The 22,541-nt window shown below is 42.9% G+C and overlaps 1 protein-coding gene across 1 annotated transcript in view; it reads right to left on the reverse strand.

The window, feature by feature from the left end:
• MYT1 (myelin transcription factor 1) overlaps positions 1-20,326 on the reverse strand; it is a 67,435-nt gene extending 47,109 nt beyond the window's left edge. Inside the window, exons 1-5 of the mRNA XM_078652957.1 lie at positions 20,258-20,326; positions 9,255-9,309; positions 8,592-8,622; positions 3,824-3,886; positions 3,439-3,509 (exon numbers count right to left, since the gene is read on the reverse strand). Of these exons, the coding sequence (XP_078509083.1) occupies positions 3,439-3,509; positions 3,824-3,886; positions 8,592-8,622; positions 9,255-9,309 (220 nt within the window). The 5' untranslated portion in view covers positions 20,258-20,326. The remainder of the gene's footprint in view (positions 1-3,438; positions 3,510-3,823; positions 3,887-8,591; positions 8,623-9,254; positions 9,310-20,257) is intronic.
• Positions 20,327-22,541: the final 2,215 nt, after the last annotated feature.

Here is a 22,541-nt window from a genome sequence, read left to right on the forward strand (position 1 = left end):
ATTTTGCAGAAGCAAAGAGGCAAGGTAGCATCAGGTGGAAACAAACTGTGCTGGTCATGAGTAACTCTTGGTGGCTGTAAGCTGGAATTTCAAAATTATTTTACAGAATTTGCAGGTGGACAAGAAGCATGGTCGCTTCTATTTATGGAAGGGACTATTATGCCTAGCAATGAAAGTCGGTTGTTTTAAAGGAACGCTGAGTGTATTCGGAGAATCTATCTGGTTTAATGAGTAAATAAATGCTGATCAAGATTTGATCCCTGCCTGTAGTAGCACAGTAAGAAGAAACACAAAGAGTAGAAAGCAGTCAAGAGTAATTCCAAGTGGCTGTGGTTAATTCAAGCATTATGTCCATCTATTATGGTTTTACTCAGTGAGTCGTCCTAAATGACATGAGTATGACCCATTGTTGTGGTTGCTGTGGTTCATTATGGCATAGAAAGCTAGTTCCATCTCACAAATAAGTCCCTACAAAGAGGGTTGGGCTAGGGGAAAAAAATAGGCCCATGCATCAAAATAAAAGTGGCCCACATTAGTGAATTAGAAAGCTAAAAAAAGGGGCCATTATTGTAAACCAGGGCAGTTATGAACTTGTAAAGATGCTGTATAAGTATTTTGCATGGTATGGAAGACGGCATGGATTTGAGCTTGCTGCAGACAATGTTTGTTTTAATATTAGGGAAATCATTAGTAACAACCAGCCCTGCAGACCGTAAAACAGGTCGATAAACAACCAAAAAAACGACTCATATACTGAGCTTTCAGACCAGGCTGTTGGGCACGGCCTGATTGCCCTAGGCGCAAATCCCACCCTATCTACTAGACTGAAATATTCCAGGCATTCTTTTTCTTGCCATACGAAAAGGGCTTGATTAACCAGTGGGCAGGACAGTCCGTTTTGTGGCATGGTCAAACTGATTTTCAAACGAATGATTGAGTGAAAAAATGCTTCCTGGAGTAAATAACAGTAGTTGAGATCAGTTTCAGCAGTTCACCCATCATATTGTGTTTTTCTCACTGATCAAGGTGGGGTGTGAAGGCAGTGAATCATGGAACCAATGAGTAAGACAGCAAGTAGAGAGCGATAGAGGGCAGTATCAAGAAGAAGTGAGATGGACAAAAAAGTAAGTGTATGGAAAAAACTGGAGGGGTGTTTTGTATTATGGCAAAACAGACACTGGGAATAGACGTAGGAAGGAACTCTCACACCCCTCTTCCCAATAGGTGGAAATACCCTGCTTTGTTACATTATGAATATTCTCATACAAAGAAGAAGCAGCCTTTCTTTAGTTGTCAAGAAGTGCTCTTCCTGTCTACTGTAAATTGCCTATTGTAGATCAGTTGCTACACGAGAACACAGATGATTTGTCTGTTCAAAATGCAGAGTACTGCATTGAGACAAAAATAAATATCAGAATTCTCTATATGTTTCTGTCATAGTTTTGATGGGCACTGTGCCTAGATGTGTGCCAACCTTTAAGCATTTGTCTATGCCCTTTGTATGCTTCAGACAACCTTTTTTGTGTCTATTCATGTTTTCTATGCGGTAGCCTTCATGAAAGCCAAGCCCAAGTGAATTGAAAAAGGTTTGCATTTAACATGCAAAAATAAAATATGTTGCACACAGCTACAAAATAGGGCTTCTTTTTGAAACAAAACAAATCTAGTGCAAAGACTGTAATAACAGACCCTCAAATGTAAATTGTATATTTGTCCATGTCGGTTTTAATGCCAGTTGATACAGACAACTTCACTGCTCTGATCCTTTCTCTAATCATGGAATTTGGTATCTGGGTCTGAAGTTCTTCTGATATGCTCACTTGCTACAAGTTTGATTTTGGGTGAAATCATTATCTTTCTCGGTTTCATTTCTATAATTTTGAGGTAATGGTGCTTTGAGGAAACCGTGAATTGAAAAAGGTAACAAAAAGTGATTGTTCTCATTTCGTCTCACTTCTACTTATGATACACTGCTCCATATTGTAGATATATTAGAGGTACACTTTTAAATTTGCAAGCTTTGTAATACGGAGCATCTCACCACTTGCCAGTTTTACATATCAGGCCTAAGAAGTAGGTTATGCCTGCTATCTTCCTGGGAAAACAGCAATCAGCAATGAGTTCCAAGGAGCAATACCCATAATGGAGGGGTGCTGAACACCTCATTGGGAGTGGAGCCATCATTAAAGATTAGGGGGTAGACTGCAAAGCCAAGAAGTACTGGTCCCCTCACAAGCAGAATTCCATTAGGAAGGATGGACAGGCTCGAGATGAAGAATCCCCCTGTTGCAGCAAGCTGCGACAAAGGATGTTCAAAGCATTAACCATAAAACAGAAACACAATGATTACTCTAGAATGAACACCTACGGTCATGGTTTAACACCAGTGGAAGGAAGAGCTAAATATCTTCAGGAGAAAGGAGATCAATCAACATTAAGGACCTGATTTAGAGTTTGGCAGACACGGTTACTCCCTCACAAATGTAACAGAGATCCCGCCCACCGTATTACAATTCCATTGTATCCTATGGAACTTGTAATACGGTGGATGGGATACTGGTCAAATATTTGACGGAGTAACCCATCCGCCAAACTCTAAATCAGGCAGTAAGTTATGGAGAATAGAATGAATGAATGAAAGCAATGCCTTCTGTAGGGTAAGCTTAGGGATTCTCCTATCACTGCAGTGTTCCTGACAAAGGTGACCGTTGTTCTTGCAGTGATATCATTAAAAATGTTTTGGGCTGGGAGGACAGGAGCAATATGTTAAGCAAGGTTACCCTCCCCTGATCTGCATTATCAGTACCAAGCCACACTGGTACTGGACTAGATAAGTTTTTGTTGTACCCAGGAGAACCTTTGTATCTACCTGAAATGTGTTCAAGATTATACGAAGGGACATTATGTTACATTTTAAAAATTGTAATGGGCCAGAATATATGACCATTGTGAGCAAGAACAATATTTTTAAATCTTAGAGGGGTCATTAAAGAGCAAGAAACGGCAGATAATTGCTGACCAATGGAGTAGAGTTATTGATAAACAATATAGTGGCTGGTGAGCACTTGTAAAGAATAGTAAACAAGGAGAGTCTGTGAGTAAGGGAGGATAGTCATTGAGCAATAGAAGGAAGTGATCAGCAAGTTTTTGAAGTCCATCAAGGGAGGAGAATTCTTGAGGAAGAGGGGCGAGATAAAGGTAAAATGTGTGATGAGCGAGGTAGGAGAGTTAATGAGGAGCAAATAAGAATATTCCAGTTAATGAGGATAGTCTATGAATGAGGAAAGCCGAAAGGGAATCGTCGTTGGGGAGAGGTAAGAGGGAACTTGATGAGGAAGGAGAAGCATTTCGCTCTTCAGAAAGTAGAGCCAATGAAGGTGGAGAGTTGCAAGTGAGGTATGGAACACCTTCTACTGTAGTAGTGAAGGTATTGCATACCTCGAGTCTGTTTGTGCACCATTAAAGTACCTACCATAGGCACTGTTGTGAAAGGTAGAACCTCCGCTGCCCTATATTGCCACCCCAAAGATCATTTATGAGTTAAGAAGAAGTCTGGGGTTGACCATCTACTTTTCTGTACCAATGGGCTAGCCACCGTAGAGTATCATCTATGAGTGAGTTTTGGGGCATGAGTTGGACCATTCCTCCTGTACCTACTTTCAGGTGGTCTCCCTACATCGACCATGGTTTACCAATGAAACATTGTCTGATGGCCTGCCTCTACCTTTCACACAGCAGATCTGTGCTCTTCACTACTCCCCAGAGTTCATTATCTACAAGTGAGGTATGGAGTGTAGGGTGATTTCCTGTCCCTCAGTCATACCTTCTGTGCCTTGCGTATTTTGCGCGGATATGTCCCTCTCCGGTACATCCAGGGGTCGGACAGCTGGAGGGGAAGGAATACAAGACTGGTCACTGCATTGTGCACCACGCCATTTCCCATTTACACAAACTGCACATGCTGACAACAGTTCACATTTAGAGTGTGGGGACAGTTGGAAATCCACTCTCAAAGCATATGCAAAGTTTTTCATTTTAGCCGTGTGCCATGCTTTTAAATACCGACCAGGTCTCTCTAGTTTGCTAAATGCCTATGAAATGGCTCAAGTCATTTAACGAAGTGAGCAATTTATTATGGACTGAGTAGGATCTTCAATTAAAATGTTGAGACTAGTTGCAGATTGTACAGAAACCTCTTACCCTCCCCCCTTGCTCCCCCCCATGTTCAAACATTTTTCTCTCTAGCCGACATAGTATTTCTGTTAACTTTCTACTAAAAAAATCAATTGATTCTTACGTGTTTTCAGCCTCAGGCTGTAACAGAATGCAGCACAAGACCTTCCAGCTATATAGAGGCAGATTGGCCTCTCTCATAACCAGAGATTTTCGAGTAAACCAATGCCTCTGATAGATCTTTGAAATGCAAAACTTTAACACTTTTGTACAATGCCTGTCTGCTACCATAGTACCGTACAGCAAGAAATCAGGGCGCTGTACAGTGATACCAAAGACAGGGGTAGAGTATAGGCCCATTCTCAGAAACATTAGTGCATTGGGACATTTTAACTGGCTGTTTGTAGTGATGCTAGTCGAATTGAACTTTGGCCAAGGAGAATATTGAGCCTCAGAAATATCTACTGAGAGCTAGGCCACAAGTTGTTTGTATTCTAGAGTGGCATATGTTGTGAAACTCGTTACCAGTCATAGCATTTGTCCACAATGAATAATTTATACAATGTTTTAATTCAGGGACATTTCAGGCTAGTAGCAGACACGTGGTCAGTCTATGGACGAGCACAATGATGTGATTTGTTTTGTTTCCAAATTGGAATCTAGTCATCTACACCTTTTGGACATGATCTTCATAGTAAATTGTGTATTTATGTATATGGAAAGTGGAGGTGAAATATAAATTATGTTTTTTTTCCTTTTTGAAAATATTGAGGGCTCCGTTGTATATTGCACTAAATGATATTACAAAGAAACGGCAAAGAACAAAGGGTAAGTTTAATTTGTCTTTTTTTGGTTGTCTCTGAAAAACGTTTTTTCTAAATCTTATAGAAATGGATGCTTCTCCATAGGGCTAAACATTCGGGCTCAAGTGGCACAAACCGTAGTCACATCCAGTTCCTACCCTGCAACCTTTTAGTGCTGAGAAGCGTGGTTGGGTGATAATGAACACTCCATATTTTAAATCTATTATTTGAATAGGACATTATCAGACACCACATAAGACGATTTGATCATAAGGAATATTCATCTACAGATATTGCTGGCAAGTATGGACCACCTGGCCCATCAAGGCCACCTATTTCTCTGTCTGGTATATCAATATCGTTTCTACTTAGTTTCTGTTTCTTTGCCTTAACACTCATCACCCTCTTGTGTATGTATTAGGCGTTTTTAGTTCTGTTACCGATTCTGCTCTCACTACTCCCAGTAGAAAAAAAGTTCTGCCCATTTCCCAACCTTTCTGTGAAAACGATCGTCTTTGTTACTTATGAATCAGCTTTGACAAGTCTTTTCTCATAAGCACCTGACCTAGAACTTCTCCAGCTCAGTTATATGTCTGAACGGGGAGTTGTTAGACATTGGCATTGCATCTCCCATCTTTTCTTCCAGGCTCTACCTAGTAAAAGCCATTTACTCCCTCCCAGTCTGACTTCTGATGGAGACCTTGCATTGTTATTATTCCTTATTTCTAAACTTCCCTAACACATGTCTATCCTCTTTCAGAAATGGCCATCACATATGGAAATGTTTTAGGTGAGTCCTCATCAAGCACAGTAAGTAGATTAATGGTAACAAAACACTATGGCCCTGATTCATAGATTGGTGGTAAGCATAGTCCGTCGCAATGGCGACAGAGTATTCTTACTGCCAATATATTGGCCTGCCCGCCGAATTTAGATGCAGGTGGACTATAGTTTGGCAACGGTGGAGACTACTCTGTTTTCACCGTGGCTAAATTTCTCCGAAGGCATGATGAAGTAAAAGTAATTGGAGAAAGGGCTGTATGTTTGCCTGCCCAATTTAGATGGACACACATATAGCATTTTGTTTTCTGCCCATCACCGCCAGGAAAACACTGGCGGTAAGGGGCATTAAAAAAACGAAAAATTCCGCCATTGCTATGGGAGATGACTCCCATGGTGAGGGTCGTTGTTTTCTTTTTTTTGCAAAAAGAAAATCCCTCTCAGGATTTTTGTTTTAAAAAAAAAAAAAAAAACTTTGGCGGATGGCTCCATCATATTGATGGGACCGTGTGTCAAATCAAAAAAAGCATTGGCAGGAACACCAGCATGGCGTCATTTCTAAATTTGGCTAGCGAGTAATATATTCCATTGTCCTGATGGACTTAACCTCCGCCCACCAAGTGTTTAAGTGCACGAACTGGGAAGCAGGTAGAGGTCGCTGCTTTGGACACGAGGGAAGCTGATTAGATGTTGATTCATCCTGTTGCATGTAAAGCTCATATTAGTGGGGCCTGAGCTCGCTGTATGTCATCCTCTTATGAGGGTTTGAGTGGTGTCCCTCCTACATGATCTCCATCTGTACCTGTCTTGCAGGGTTATTGTCCCCCCTTGTTCTAGCATTTCCCCTTCCCTCCTAGCTATGCCGAAGAGAGAATCTAACTTAGCAATGCTACTGATTAAACCTGTGATCCGAGTAAGCTTTATAGAACGGATTTGCATTGTATTGTGTCATGGAGTGTAATGCTCTACGTTTGTTTCTCTGTCTGAAACTTTAACAAAAAATCTATTAAAAAAAACTAAAAAACCTCAGTCCACCAAATTATAAATTGTGGTGCATGTTTCCATCGATTAAACTTCATATTTCACTCCTTTATTCCCCTGTCGTTCGTAACTGCCTTTTCTCTCTTTCAGGAAATATTGATAACATTTAATCAATAATTACTCGAAAACTTGATTGTCTACAGGACTATCTTCGAATATGTGCTAGCCATGAATATTATCCTAAGTTCTTCGATTTACACTTGGTTGCATTTAAGCGCAGACTATCTTCGAATATGTGCTAGCCATGAATATTATCCTAAGTTCTTCGATTTACACTTGGTTGCATTTAAGCGCAGTTGTCTCCTTCTTGTCAATCCCACGTCTTTGAAGTCTTACCCCCTTTTGTTCCACTCCTTAAAGAATATAGAGAGAGTCACATGTATGACCGTCAGGTTTTGTAACTCTCAAATTGCGATTTACAGTGACTCGCAGTTTGCGAGTCGCAAAACCAGATTTGCAAAAGTGTCTCAGACACTGTTTGTGATTCCCAAATGGGTCGCAAGCGACCTGCCTCATTAATATTTATGAGGCAAGTCACAATTTGCAACCCATTGGGGATGGCTGGCACTCACAGGGATGACGGCATACTAGGGTCAGCAGACCACCATGTCTGTGACAACTTTTTAAATGTTCTGAAAAATGTTGGTGACCCCATTCACAAAGGGGAAGGGGTCTCTTGGGGACCCCTTTCCCATTTGCGCACTGCTTACCACCAATTTGAAATTAATGGTAATCTACAAAAGGTTTTGCTAACGCATTCCCAGTTCCAAAACATTGATATACACCAGTGCGATTTGCTATTAGGAAGGGCCACCCTTTACACGTATCTTCCTAATAGCGACTCACAAACCTTACTTTGTGAGTCGGTAATAAGTTAACGACTCGCAAAATAGGGTTGGTACATAGGAAAATGCATTTTACCCAGGGTTGCTTGTGACTGGTAAAATTTGCAGGACATTTGGCCCATGATCTCTGTAAGCGTTTTTATTAGGGCAATTGGCAAAGAGGTATTCCCAGTGCTTATTTTGAGCTGGTGCTTGCAAGTGGGGACTATCAGCAGACATTTTTGGGGACTAGGGTGTATTTTTCTTCCTCAAACTTTGACCCAGAGCAAGAGAGAAAGAAAAAATAGAAGGAGGATGAGAAAGACAGAAAAGACAGGACAAAGGGAGAAAGCAGGAACTTGTGTGAGTAATACTGAGGGGCAGAGGGTGTCTAGAAATATGGTTGGTACATAGGAAAATGCATTTTACCCTGGGCCCTTTGCGACCGGTAAAAAGCGCCGTACATGTGGCCCATAATCTCTGTCGGCGTTTTTATTAGGGCAATTGGCAAAGGGGTATTCCTAGTGCTTAATTTGAGCCGGTGCCTGCAGGTAGGGTCTATCAGCAGGTGTTTTGTCTGATACTGTGACGTAATCTAGAGGCAGCAATATGTGGGTTTTTCTTATGTTCTCCCATTGATTTATCAACCACGGAGGTCCAGCCAAGGCCTGTATTTTCCAATTACTTCCACTTCGGAGGACATATCATCAGCACTTACCCAGCCCTGACCCTCCAAACTGTTTCCAGCAAGTGAATGAACAACTGTGTCAGTCATACTGCTTACTCCCCTCTTGCAACCTTAGCATCCCAGGGCATCCCCATCCGGCCTCATTCGCCTATGTTGTGATAGTTTCAGGCCCATTATTACTTAACCTACTTTCTGTTTGCACTTGGGTCATTCTTTTGCGAATCAACATGATATTAATCACCAAAACTCAGTCTTGAAACGAAGAAGAAGACTGTTGCTCACCTTAATTCCTGCTCTGTGAGTTCTACAGGTACTAGGGAGCAAGGAGACACAAAGGCAGTTAAATGTTGCTCGTCACCACAGCAAGACAGAATACTCATTGTCTATGTACTGAGCAATTTTGCTTGATTTTGAATATGGTAGGAAGGCAGGACTTGCATGTGAAGCGAAGATGAGCCAACGACAGGCCACCTTTAAGTATAAAAGTTGTTATTTGTAGTGGCAAGATACTATTCAGTTTGTGGTTTACATTATGTCAAGCATAAAATCAAACACAATTTAGCGCACAGGCATCCTTCCAGCACTGGCACTTTTCATTACTTCTTCGATACTTGCCCATGGAAAACCTCTGGGTGCCATGTTTCTTTACAGTAACATTAACATGGCACATTACATCAAGCCCTTGTGTGAAGTGTCATAGAGAAATACAAAATTCAAGTCCTTCAAGGAAATTTACTTCTTCACTTGCCTTGCGGCCTTTTTCTTTAACATTCCAGTCAGTGGCGCGGCATGGGCGGAGCCTCAGGGGCAGTTGCCCCGGACGCAAAGTTCTTAGGGGTGTAAAATAGGGGGCGCAAATTGCGTCGTGTAATACTTGCCTTGCCCCGGGTGCTGGCAGCCCACACTATGCCCCTGATCCCAGTCACAGCCATTAAGAATGCTTACCTCGGATTCCTTTCGATCGCGTCCTTGCTCTTCTTTCCTCATTTTCTGCTTCCATCTGCAATCAAGAAAGAGAAAGACAGGGTTAATATCCAAATAAAATGGTGCCTGTTTCTTTAAATGTTCTGCTTTTCATAGTGTAAATATGGTCTCCAAAACAAAATATAACTAAATGAGTAACAATGCAATATGCATACTGGGTTTGAATATTGTATAAAGTATTTTTTTTTAAATAAAAAATAAAAAATATATCCTTGCAAAGTACAGAGCTTATGTGTTGGCCTCCCATGTTGTTCTCTTAACAGCTGTGAGGAGCAAAAGCTTAGTAGGCCACAGAGAAATTGGGAGACGGTTTTCAAGGGTGCTCGGGCAGTTAGTTGCATGACAGTCATCTTTCAAAAGATGTCATGAAATCACTTCTTTGCAATGGGTGCAACTGTTTTTCAGTAGAAAAAAAGAATACCTCTCACCTCCCTTGCCTAAGTGTTGTTCAAGCCCAGCACCAAACTCACATGCTATGGGAGGCACATGAAGGTTTATGGCCCGATTTAGATTTTGGGTAGTGGTTACTCTGGGCCAGATTTGTGTGTTTGCAGGGCCCATACATTACTCTGTTGCCCCGATGAAGGTGCCACCCGCCAAATCTAGAAATAACTGCTTGTTGCGACTTAGTGCAGCAGGCAGGGTTTGGCGCCAAAAAGTCCACAGCAGACTTCAGTATTCGCTTTTTCTTGCTGCTCTTAGTGTCCTTCTTTTGTTGATCCATCGAAACTGAGTTCCTGGTTTCAGGGGGCCACCTAAATGCTCAGTTTAGGGGTGCTACAGGTAGTGATAGGTAATAGCCAATGGGCTACTTACCTTTAGGGTGCCTACACCCTTTATATGACCACTTCCAATGGGAAATGAGAATAACCCTTACCCAAAAAGCCTAATTCCACCAAAACTAAGATGGTGGAATTCTAAAAGTTGTGTCCACTTCAGTTAGTCCACCTTAGCCTGAGAGGAGGACACGCCACCTGACTAGCTAATTTTTCTGCCTGTCCTGGTGTCAAATGGGCTCGGGCAGGGCGTGGTATTTTCCCTGTCTGGGGATGCATTGGGTCGCATATCAAAGGCGGCAGAAGCTTATGAAGCTGATCACTTAGCCATCTTGCTTAGGGGAGGCGACCACACCTCAGTCCGGAGCAGGCATTGTTTCTGCCCTCAGAGAGCACTGACTCTCATCTGCAGGGGGTCAGAACCCTGTCTGTGGTGGCGGGCTGGTCTACACCAGTCAGCCAGCACACTAGTAGTCAATGGGTTTTCCTCTAAAGTGCCCTCTGGGTGCAAGTGTTAATAAATCCATGACTGGAATCAGTGTGGATTTATTAATATGAGATGTTTGATACCAAACACCTCTAGGGTTAGTAAAGCCATTATGTAGCTGGGGAACTCATATTTACCCGTGTCCAGCATAAGTACTCAATACTCAATATGGCTTCCTTGTTCACTAACATATGAACATTGGTGCATGCATATATGTTCACACGTCTAGTATAGTGCAACCTGCCATAGTGCTGTAAGGCCTACCATAGGGTTGACTTACCAATACTACATGCAGTGTCTGCTGGCATGGCACATGGGGTGTGCCATGTCGTGGCTTCACTTATCTGCATTATGGCACGTGGCTTGTAATGGCAGTTGCATTTTGATGCTGAGGGGTCTACTAGTGAGGCACAATCCCTGCTATGGCCCTTAGAACCCTCTTTAGTACTCCGTTCCCTAGGTAGCAGGGGTACTTTTTACTAGAGACTTACAGGGGTGCTAAAAGCTTTGCCAATTGGGGGAACAATTGTATTTAGGGAAAGAGATCTGGCACTGAGGACCTGGTTAGCAGGAATCCAGTGCACTTAATGTCAAAATTGCATCAGATACCAGGCAAAAAGTGGGGGTGACCATGTCAAAAGGGGGAACTTTCTTACAAGAATTATTATTACTTTGCAAAGAGCATCTTACCCTTTTCCCTCTCTGTCAGCCTTACCCCTTTTTTCCCCTACTCAGTGACATCCCTGCCTCCGCAGAGATTGATTTACAAGATTATTTGTGCTGGGTGCAAAAATACAGTACAGATGGTAATTGGAAAGGTGTATGCGTTATCGGGAATGCAGTATGTAGTTTCTAGTAGATGAAGCCGTCCCATTAATAGTTCATGTTGGAGCAGAGCCCACTGTCTGTTCTCATCACTGGAAGCCTTTCTTTTCATATGGTGGATTGAATGGTGTCTTTTCACCCATGGTTGAGAACTGTCTGCAAAGCATTCATGCCTCATGACATGTGGAAGAGAGATGCTGCTTCTCTAGCGTTGGCAGTTTTTCAGAGGCACTAAAGAGAGGGGCATATTTCTATCATAAATGTCCTACAAAAAGCTAACTTCTCACTGTGTCGGAGGCTCTAACTTGCAGACCACTTTTTACTCATTATAAGCCAAATAAAACACATATTTCAAACCAGGTGTGCCTTATTATCTGCTAATGTTATTGAAGACTTTTCAAAAGGTTGATGGGTTTTCTCTGTGTTGCATGCTCAGTTCTTGAACATTTTGCCTATGACAATGAAGAGTTGATAGCTGATAAGCACATAGAAATGTGATTTTCCCGAAGTATTGCCTGGTGCACGAAACTTGTTAGTTTGTCTACAATATCTCAGTGCATTGAGATCGCATAAGTTTGCAAGTTGTATAACCTCGAATTACTGCCTGTGTCCCTAACTCTGATTCTCGTATCATTGCCCCCGGAAGCACTGCATTTCTTCAACGCTGCATAAGTTTGCGCCTGCAGCAGTGTGCACGTTTGTGGTGAACACTAGAGTTATTGACTAGTCATTTATTTGCACACTGGGCAGAAATGATGATGTTTTGCTCTGTTCTGATTACAACAAAACTTCATTTTCTTTAGTACACAGGAGTGGTCTTAAAATGCAGAAAAACATTGCAGAACTTTTCCTGCTGCACACACTGAAAGGAGGCCCAAAAGCAAACAAGGTGTCTTCCTGTTACTGACTGTAGTGTCTCAACTTCATTTGGTCTTTTTCGAGCAGTCTTTTCAGCGTGAATGTCTTGCTAGGTCTGCATTTGACAGTACAGCAAGCAAACAGAGCTACTTTCAAAATATACACAGATTTGGCTTTGGTTCTATCCATTTCAACCACTGGCCTATTTGACGAGCCTCTTTCAGTCATTGGCTTGAGACTTTGTGAATCGCATCTTGGCTTAGCCCGGTGTAGTATGCATCTTGCTCCAAGTACTGTTTGTGTGTATGCTTCCACATCCACTGGAGTGCTTGCAACAAACTGCATAAAGGGACTTCTTTACAACCATAGTCCCCTTTATTTGAAACGTAAACAAAAACAGGAGTGGATCAAAGGGAAGAGAGCCTACAACACAGCCCACCTTTCGGTTCTTTTTAACGTACTTTGGCATGATGTTAAACCTAAACCTATTGGATTTGCTAAGACTTGTTTTTTTAAATTTGTTGTTTGATGCCGTAGCTAGTTCAGGAACCCAGAACCAGGAAACTGAGGCCAAGGGAGACCAAGCCATTTGCTCTACATCACACAGTTTTGCCAAGCCTTAGAAACCAAAATTAAACAATAAATTGTCTAGTTTTGCAGCCAAGAACTTAAGTAATAGACCCTTTACTCATTTGCTCACAAAAGCAAATCCTTTTAGAAAAAGCTCGGTATTACTACTCTAAAGCCGACCAGATTAATGTGACATGTAGGTCACATACTGGGATCCTAGCACAGCGAATAAAGCCTTTCATCTTTGCGAGACCATAGAATACTTGTCAATCGATTTGGTGATGCAAATGGCTTCTATTACCTCCCTTTTTCATGCCCTAGAGAGGTGCAAGTGTTGATTGAAATATGTTGTCTGCTTTTCAAAGCACATATTAAAGGCTTTTTGTAAAGCTTCTGTCAATGATAAAACAAACTCTCACGGCCCTTACAGTAGTCTCGCCCCATCTGTCACATAGGTGTGATCTGAACTTTTCTGAACCTACCTAATCTTACCAAAGATGCTTAAGACTATTTGTAAGTATGATGGCGGACTTTCAGGCAGCCTCTTCGTCCATTGGGATGTTATTGTATCACACATTTTTTCTTCCATCCACTAAAGAATACAGCATTGGGGAGTGGGACGGCCCACTTAAGCCATTGGCTGAATTGACTGTCAGTGACCGCATTTTGCCCTTTCACAGGGAGCCTATCCACATGCAAACTACGTCCCTTCAGTGCCATTCATTTATGTGGCAATGTGTACTTATGTTTGTTTTTTTAGCTAATGTATTTTAGATTGACGAGTACCCAGAAGCTCCCCCAACAAAAACAAAACAAGACAAAGCCAAGAGGCTGGCAGTCGAGGGCAAACGTATTGGGTTTACCAATGCTTGTTGTATTTGTTTTACGCATGTGATTGCCACACAGAGCTGCATCACTTAGGCATTGTCTGTCCATCGCTTTGCTATCCATTGCTCACTGATGCCTCTCTTATGCGCTCCTCTTTGGTTCCTTTTTGGCCCCATCTTTCCAGTCCTTTCTTTGTATGCTGTCATCTCCAGGGGTGTAGCCCTGTGTGTCTCCTTGACAGCTGTATGCAAATACATCATTAGGGGCCATGTTGCTATTCTCCAAGGTCAGCATTATAATTCCATATATATTCAAGCGCTCGGCGAAATAAATGCATCCATAAACCATTCTGCGCCACACAAGCAGAGCGCACTCTGCAATATTTATGGGCATGTTCCAGAGATCTGACATTGTGTTTTTTTCTTTCCCTCTAGTCTCGTGTTTTTTCCCCGTAATGCAATCTGTATTTTGCGCAGTTTCCGATTCTTCTCTCGCTTATGGCAGCAAAATGGCTCACGACACAGCCAATGAGAAACCAGAATTTGTTAATATATTTATTTTTACTAGGAAGCAGAAATTGCCTGAATGCAAGTTCAGAGGCTGCCACGGGAGAGAATGAAAAACACGTCTCCACTCCATTGTCCTCAGGACAGAGCCTAATGAGCTGTGGTCCTGGGAATGCAGAAGAAGCCCCTATTAAATACCCTGGCGCCATCTCACTTTCCACCAGTGACCACTGCGTCCCTGCTACAGCTCTAGTTCACAGCGCTGTACATTCACCCTCCACAGTCCACAGATGAATGTTACACTTTTTCGTAAGTCTCTTAAAACCTGGCTTTTTAATCAGTAAGTTTTACTCCCCTATCTTCTGTTGTTTCAGCCGGGCGCCGGGAAACCCTTTAGGGTAGTTGTTGCGCTTAGATATACATTTTTAAAATAAATAAATAAATAAGAACTGTATATCCCAGCTCATGGTTATATTGTGCACTTTAAAAATACAAGTGCACAGCACAATATATACTTAATCAATGGATTCATTCCTCATAGGTTGCTCTTTGAAATACTGAGCTACACTTGGGATCTAAAAGTGGCAACTTATAGTGATGACATTATCTGTTGCGTTTTTTATTTTTATAAAACCCTATTGGCGATTCTGGTGGACGAATATTGTAATGTTGTCTTCTGAATCAAGAGAGTTTTGGCCAACTACTTATGGAATCGACTACACAAGACCAGAGGAGAATTTAAGGGAAATTCTAATATTTTAAAGTACCAAGTCAAACAAAAAGACGCCCCCAAAATAGCATGAACTGACACCAGTTCTATAATGCAAGGTATTAAACTGGAATTCTCGCGGCCTTCTGACTTCCAAGGAAGCCTGACCGCCTGATGGGCCCAAAATTTTCCTCTGTTAAATTCGTGCCTCCTCCTACTCACCCTATGGCGACATTTAACTTGCCGCAATCTGAGATTTACCTTGATTTATGGCATTATTATATGATCCTTTTAGTTTAACAGATGTATGTCATAATATCTGTAATTACACATTTGGTTTTAGAACTCAATTGCATTTGCATATTCAAATGATGATCAGAGTTTGAATTTTTATCTGCATACCTCAAGCTTTTTATCTGGTGGTACAATCAGGCCGCTCTCCCTCGAGAGCTGTGGAAGTTACGTGCAAAGGAAATCGTGCATCAGTATGAAGAAACTAATGAAAGAAAGAGTTTGCGAACATAAAACAATAACAAGAGAAATGGATACGCTAAAAGGAAGTGTCCATTGAATACAGAAGCAGGAAGTGACGAATGAATCAGAGATTATATATGGAGGTATTGATCTTCAGAACAGCAAGCCAACAAATGACCCTGACCATGCACAATGAATGATTGAAAGAATAAAACAACCCACCAAAAGAGGTGTCAAATAAATCAGATATTAAACATGAAGTGACAAAAAACAAACAGAAAGAAAAACGGAGTAAGAAAATGGAGTTGCCACTTGTCTTTTGCATGAGGATGGGAAAATGAGGCTGCCACTTCACCTCTCAATTTTGAGCCCTAACAGACCAAGAAAAGCATACCTGTCCAGGAAGACAGAGAAAGGCTAAATCTAGCACAGCAAGACCCTAGTCCGGGCACATCCTGCCAGCCCCTGCACATGCATGAAAGGGCTAGGAGAGATAACACAACTGAAGAGGTGGAATACACCTGGGCATTGAATCTTAATGCCTCGCGTGGCCCTTGACAACCAATGGAATAGTGAATCAGCGTCACTCTTGTTAAACAATATGCTGTATTTTGAAAAGCAGACCCCTTTGCTGGTAAGGCTGGCACCTTAATGCTCATTCTGTAGGTGTGTTTTAGTTATATATCCATTATTGACTGGTGATTTTGACTTGTAATGGGGCAGGGCAGCAACTGTTGTAGTTTGGCACCTAAGACCAGTATGGCTGATCGATGGGGAAAACAGAAGATCCTAGGAAGACTGGTCTGCAAAGATAAAGGCAATGTAAGACACAGTGGATTGGAAAGGAAAAAGAAAATCGGCTAAAAAGAATGGGAAAAGCGCACTGAAGGGCAACAAGTCCCAAATAAACGCCCTGAAGCTCAGACCTCTGTGGCAGTAACAATGTCTGGAAACTCCAACTTTCAACCTTTGTTGGACACCTGCTCGGCAAAGAAGAGGCGCTGCTGCAAGAGGAGCTTTCTTTCTACCTGATACCTCAGGCAAATCTTAGTTTAAGTCACTGCAGGCCTCTGTCCTTTGTATCGTGTTTGTCATTTAGCGGTTGCCAGGGGTCGCAGCTGCAACCCCTGGCTTGCCCTTCTCGACCCTAGTTCTGACTTTGCGACTCCTGGCCTCAGAGGTGGCAAATTTAGTGCCAAGAACACAGGGGCAACTGGGGCTCCACTCTTTAATTTCTGTCAATTTTTTATTACACTAGTAGTGAATAAATAAAATATAGTATTAATTAATAGTGTAATAAAAATGGAGTACAATCATCTGGAATATTCCCTTCCATGACAGCTGAGGTCAGGAAAAATGCTTTTAAATGAATGTAGTGTGCGTGCTTGTGGGTGAGAATGTGTTTATGTGGGAGAGATAGTCTATGTGTGAATTTGTGTGTATGTGTAAGTATGTGTGTGTGAGTGAAAGTGGAGGTCAAAGGCCGAGTGATATCACTTCTGCTACCCCTGGCATTTCGGTGAATTGACGTCCATGCTTTGTATTGCCCTTTTGTCAGTGCATAGACGTTATGGCTGTGCTATATACCTCCTATGGCCACATTGTTTTTTTCCCCAACTCCTGACCTTTCAATTTATGATGCCTGCATGTCAGGATTGTTCATATTGTCTGATCTTTCGTTTTGAGATGGGTGATGGTCTTGGGTGCATATCGCATATTTCTAGTCAGTTGCCCCTTCACTCTCTGATGCGTGCAGTTTGAGGTTTATCGTCTTGGCTGATCCTGCAGCCATGATGGATGCAGACATGGATTTCTTTTCAGCTGCTAGTGGGGGCATACCATGGGTTTAAATGCTGCTGCCCCTTCACCCTATGGTGGATGCTTTTCATGAATACATAGCAGGGATTTCGAATCAGCCTCACCTTCAATACACAATGGGCACTTTTCCTAGGTTTGCCACTGGTCCTTCCAGTACACTACAATAGGATGCATATCATGGGCTTCCCTTTGGGAAAAAAACTCTGGGGCATATTACCAAGCAATAGCGATAATTATCGCTATTGCTTGGTTAGAGACAAAAATTTACCGCTGAGCTGCGGCGATTTTTATCGCAAATAAACCTTGGTATTACCAAGGTTTATCGCAAATGCGATAAAAATCGGCCGCAATGCATGAATATCGCTGAAAAGTCAGCGATATTCATGCATTACCGAGCAAATGCTCTTAGCCATGTTATCCACCTCCCATTGGATAACATGGCTAAGAACTGCTCAGGGCAGGTGTTAGCTTTTGGAGATATTCTCCATAAGTTGGTAATAGGAGATAGCGATGTTAGCGACTGTTTCCAGTCGCTAACATCTTGGCACGCCCACTTTGCATGTCATTAGTGATAAATATCACTGACATGCAAAGTGGGGCCCAAGATGGTCGCTATCTCCTACTAGCTGTCGCTAACTGGTGTTAGCGACAGCTAGGTATTAGGGAGATAATTTTATCTCCGCTTTCTTGGCTTTTAAAGCCAAAAAAGCGGAGATAAAACCCCTTGATAATATGCCCCTCTGTTCCTCCAGCATGGGAGCTTTGCGCCTACTCCCTCATGTTTACCTACCGAAAAGAGCCAAGGTACACATGTTAACTCTGGAACAGACATTCAGCTTCGAGCTGTGGTTTGCGAAGAGCGGTTTACGCCCTGAGGGACAAGTGGCCCTGGCAGAGAGAGCAGTATTCCTATTCACTGTCTCGGATAAATATTTCTGGCACTCCATGCCAGTCACCTTCAGCAACCAGTGCCTTCCCTGCCGAGACCTGTGTGCTGCAATTAGCCTCCTTCTGCATGAATTTTTCATAAATAATTTTCTTGGTGCTTCTTTTTATGAATAATATCGTCTTGAAACCCCTAATCATTCCTGTTTTACACAGAATCGTCCGCACTGTCACTGCTAAGCCCCTCAAAATGCCTTGTGACCTGGAAACTTTGGATCTGGCTCCATGTCAGGGCCTAAGACAACGAGCCAATCACAGGCTTTCTGGGGAGTGCTTGAGAAATCCTGCTGTGAAAGTGGGCATCATGAGTGCATGAAAGGAGGAAGGGGTCCATCTGGTGTCGGTTCTCTCTGCAGACAGGCCAACGGTGTGTTTATAGAGAGATCTGCTTTCACTGTACTGCACAGATCTCATTTCAGGATGATCAGAGAAATTCAATCCAGCTCCTTCTCTTGTGGTATCTGGAGGAACATTGTGTTCTGTGTCATTGTGACTTCTGCAGAAAGGTCAACGAACAAGCTTCGCCGCAGAATGAACACAATTGCACATGCACTATTCATCACAGTACTCGCCGCATGCAGCGAGGACACGTTTCACGACTCGCGCATGCTTGGTGGAGGTACCACCATCCTTGCAGGTGGTGTGCTGACACTGCACAAACAGCAGGTGTTTCCGCAAAGTCAAGGATGGTTTTCTGATTTCAACCAAGTGAAGAACTGACTGACATTCTGATTGGCTGGTGGATGGGGCATGCAGTGTAGCTGAGATTTGTTCCTTGTTCTGTTGCTACATAACATAGCAGCGATTACGTACGCAACCCCTCCTTGATAAGAAGTATACTGTCACCTTCTTATCAACCAGCACCCACACAAACTGGTGTCACTGCAGCTACTCGACAGGGTGAAATGAAAGCTGGGTTCAGTTCATCTCGTCAACACTTATAGTCGCGCCTGTAGGGAGACCAGCAGAATATCTGACAGGCAGGCGCCTCTATAAGGCCACTAGGACTGGGGCTTGTGAACCACCCTAGGATGTTAATGACTCTGCCTCAGCCCTGTCAACTTCTTTACAGTGCCCTACTGTTGGGAATTCTCCCTGTGTCCACTATGATCATCTTTTATTGACAGCCTTCTGCAGTGCAGGGTCAAACCTGTTTTGTTAGATGTACTCAATGGTCCGGTAAGTGCCCACCTTCTTCAAATGTCTTATTTCCACACCTTTACCTTCATTGCCTGATTGTGTCTTCCTCTCAACGGTGTCCAGGCCTCGCTGTCTACGGGGTTAACTTGCCCGTGTTCATCTGATAAGTGCCTCCTCATGATAATGGGATTTTTGCTCCCAAGCCTACCCAGCAAGTGCAGTTCTTGCCTCAGCTGCTGAAGGCATTGGTGATGTCTTTGAATATGAAACTATGACATCACCGTCAACCAGTTTAGTTCCCTGCTTATCAAACGTGGCATGTGACTTCCTCGTAATGGAAGTTTCATGGTGTCTTTACAGCAAGTGGGCAACTAATCTCCAGAAGGAAACACTAGGTGCTCAGAACTCACAGATACAATAGTGAGGTAGGAGCAAGGCATTGGCATTTCCTTCACACCAAGCTGAGGCATGACCTCTTGACCTCCACCCCTCTCCGTGCCTACTTTCTGCTGATGTTCACTTCATGCCCCTTCATCCTTTGGACCACTGGTGTGGGCTCTCTATGCTCAGAATAGTTTGCCTCGTTGGTTCTTTGGATGTAAGAGCCACATGTCCCATTACATTTTGAGAAGGGATCTGCTACTGTCTCTTATTTTTGTTAGTGTTTAGTCGTATGTCTTCTGGTCATTTTAGGGTATGTACCAATTGTCACAGCATTGACTCTCATCATGCGTGCCTGTCCCACCCTCGCTATCCATTTGTGTCTTCCTCCTGATATTTTTGTATATACGATACTTTCGATTTGGATGACCTGTAATTCTTTTTATCTAACCCCGGTACGCAGCTCGAAACCCCCTTGTGCCATTCTGACAGCATCTAGTCCTGTAAGCGACATTTTGTATGGGCACGGTTATTATTGTTTGACCACTTGTGACCATACAGGAGATACCAGCCAGTATGCACTGTTTGTTGGTGACTTGTCTAAAACCAGGAAGGCACATCATGCCATCCTTATGTGACCCACTCACCTTGAGGGCAGCGCTCTGTAGTCGCTTGGCTGTCTCGCAGCTGCTGACCTTCTCACCCCTCGTCCACCTCTGGTTCACCAGCTCGCCCCGGAACTCATTCTCTGTAGTTAGAAGGAATACAACGTCTGTGAGAAGATGGCCAAACAGTCTGCGGCACTACGCTAGCTTCATGCACAAGGAATCAAATTTTGAGACGGGCATTATATGGTACAATCTTCGAAAGACTTAAAGCCTCTAAGAGTAGAAAAAAAATGGGATTTGTATCCCAAATCAGTGGTGTTCAAAGAATGGATCTCTGTGGCTGTGGGAAGGTGGGATGTGAGTGTGACATTGCTTAAAGGTATTTTAACCAATGAAATGTGAGCCAACACATACATTTTAGGTACAGGATTACTACCGGACTATCATGGCATTCTCCTCTCCACTGTTCGACTGTCCATAATATACCAAGAGCTGAAGCTATCTTATTGGAATTGTTACTTGTTTTGCAATGTCTTCTCTGGAGGGAGGCGGTGGCGGTGGCTGTTTACAGCAAAACAATTATAATGGTTGAAAATATGACATAGTGTGTTCTTTTGTTAAAGCTTGTGTGTGGGGTGGGCCGTGTTGTTGGATAAAATAGAAAAGGTTGCGAATGACCCAAACTATGTGCTGTCCACATTATGGTGGCTATGTTGAGTGGGCCATTGAGGACTGTCGGTGCAAGGGGCAGAGAGAGATATGCTGGCACTGCAGCGGACAAGGGTAAACTGCTCACAAGCCCTGCCTCTCGGCTCTGGACTGTTGATATCCTGCTTCACTGGCATACCTGAATATCGCTGTCAGGCCAGGCAACGACTCTCTCAGAGCACACTACAGATCATTACCTGCACATCCCAGCCGGATTTACCTATCAGCTGTGCGAGTTCCATACCTACTAGTATACCTGAATATGCCTCACAGGGGTCTTCCCAATGCATGTTGTCAGCATGTAATGAAGCTAAAGTGCTGGGTGACTGACATTGTGAAACTAGTCAACTGATAGGAACTTAGGAAATTAGCATTCCCATTTTAGAGGAGCCGTCTATTAACACAACTACCACCCAAAATGTCTGCTGGCAAGGGACAGTGGTTGGGAACGGATGAAGGTTATGCAGCGCCACTCTTGGCATGGAGACCAGCTGATGCACACAGGGATTCATTAGTGAAGTCATGATTTCCGACCTATTAGTTCTCCTATCTCTCCATCTGACTTTATATGTGATAATTAGCTGTGACAACCTTTTAATGTGCTTCCTAGTGCGTTCTGGGACGTGCAGCTCATGCCCTTTATTTAAATTCTAGAATGTGCAACTCATGACTTCACTCTGCCTTTTAGTAATTCTGGAATGTGCAGTTAATGCCTTTTATTGTTGTGGTTCCTTCTACAGTCTGGAATGTGCAACTCATGACGATACAAGTACTTTCAATCTCTCAGAATAAACCATTAATATGATAAATCTGCATCAAAATAGTTTCACACACATCCCAAAATCCAATAACTCTCACACCAATGACAATATCCCACCCAAACCATACCACAAACAATATCAAAGTCTGTAAGATATGGATGGACGTATCTGTGCTTGAGCAGCAACAAAAGAGGAAGATGGCTGACTGTTCTGAGGTTATATGCATGTTCAGTGTTCTAGAGTTCTATTGTGTTCAGCTAATGCCTTTTAATATTGTAAATCCTAATGCATTCTAGAATGTACAACTCATGACTTCACTCTGCCTTTTAGTAATTCTGGAAGGTGCAGCTAATGCCTTTTATTATTGTGAATCCTAATGCATTCAGGAATGTTCAACTTCTGACTCCTTTTACCTCTGCCTTTTAGTAATTCAGGGCTTTGCAACGCATGCCTACTATTATTATGCCTCTTAGTGCATTCTTCTATCCCTCTATTCTCTCTCTTGATGCCCTCTGTCTCCCTCCTCCTTCAGTCCTTCTCTTCTCTCCTGCTCTTCCTCTGTCCCCCTCTCTTGCTTCAATCCTCTTCTCTCTTGATCTCCTCTGTCGCCCACCCCTTCAGTCCTTCTATTCTCTCTCTTGATCCCCTCCACTCCTTCAATCTCTCTATTCCTTGTCTTGATCTCCTCAGTCGCCCTCTCCCTCCTCCTTCAGTCCTTTTCTTCTCTCCTGACTTCCTCTGCCCCCTCCCTTGCTTCAATCCTCTTCTCTCTTGATCTCCTCTGTTGCCCACTCCTTCAATCCTTCTATTCTCTCTCTTGATCTCCTCCACTCCTTAAATCCCTCTATTCTCTC

Source organism: Lissotriton helveticus, chromosome 7, assembly GCF_964261635.1.
Source record: "Lissotriton helveticus chromosome 7, aLisHel1.1, whole genome shotgun sequence".
Taxonomy (NCBI): domain Eukaryota; kingdom Metazoa; phylum Chordata; class Amphibia; order Caudata; family Salamandridae; genus Lissotriton; species Lissotriton helveticus.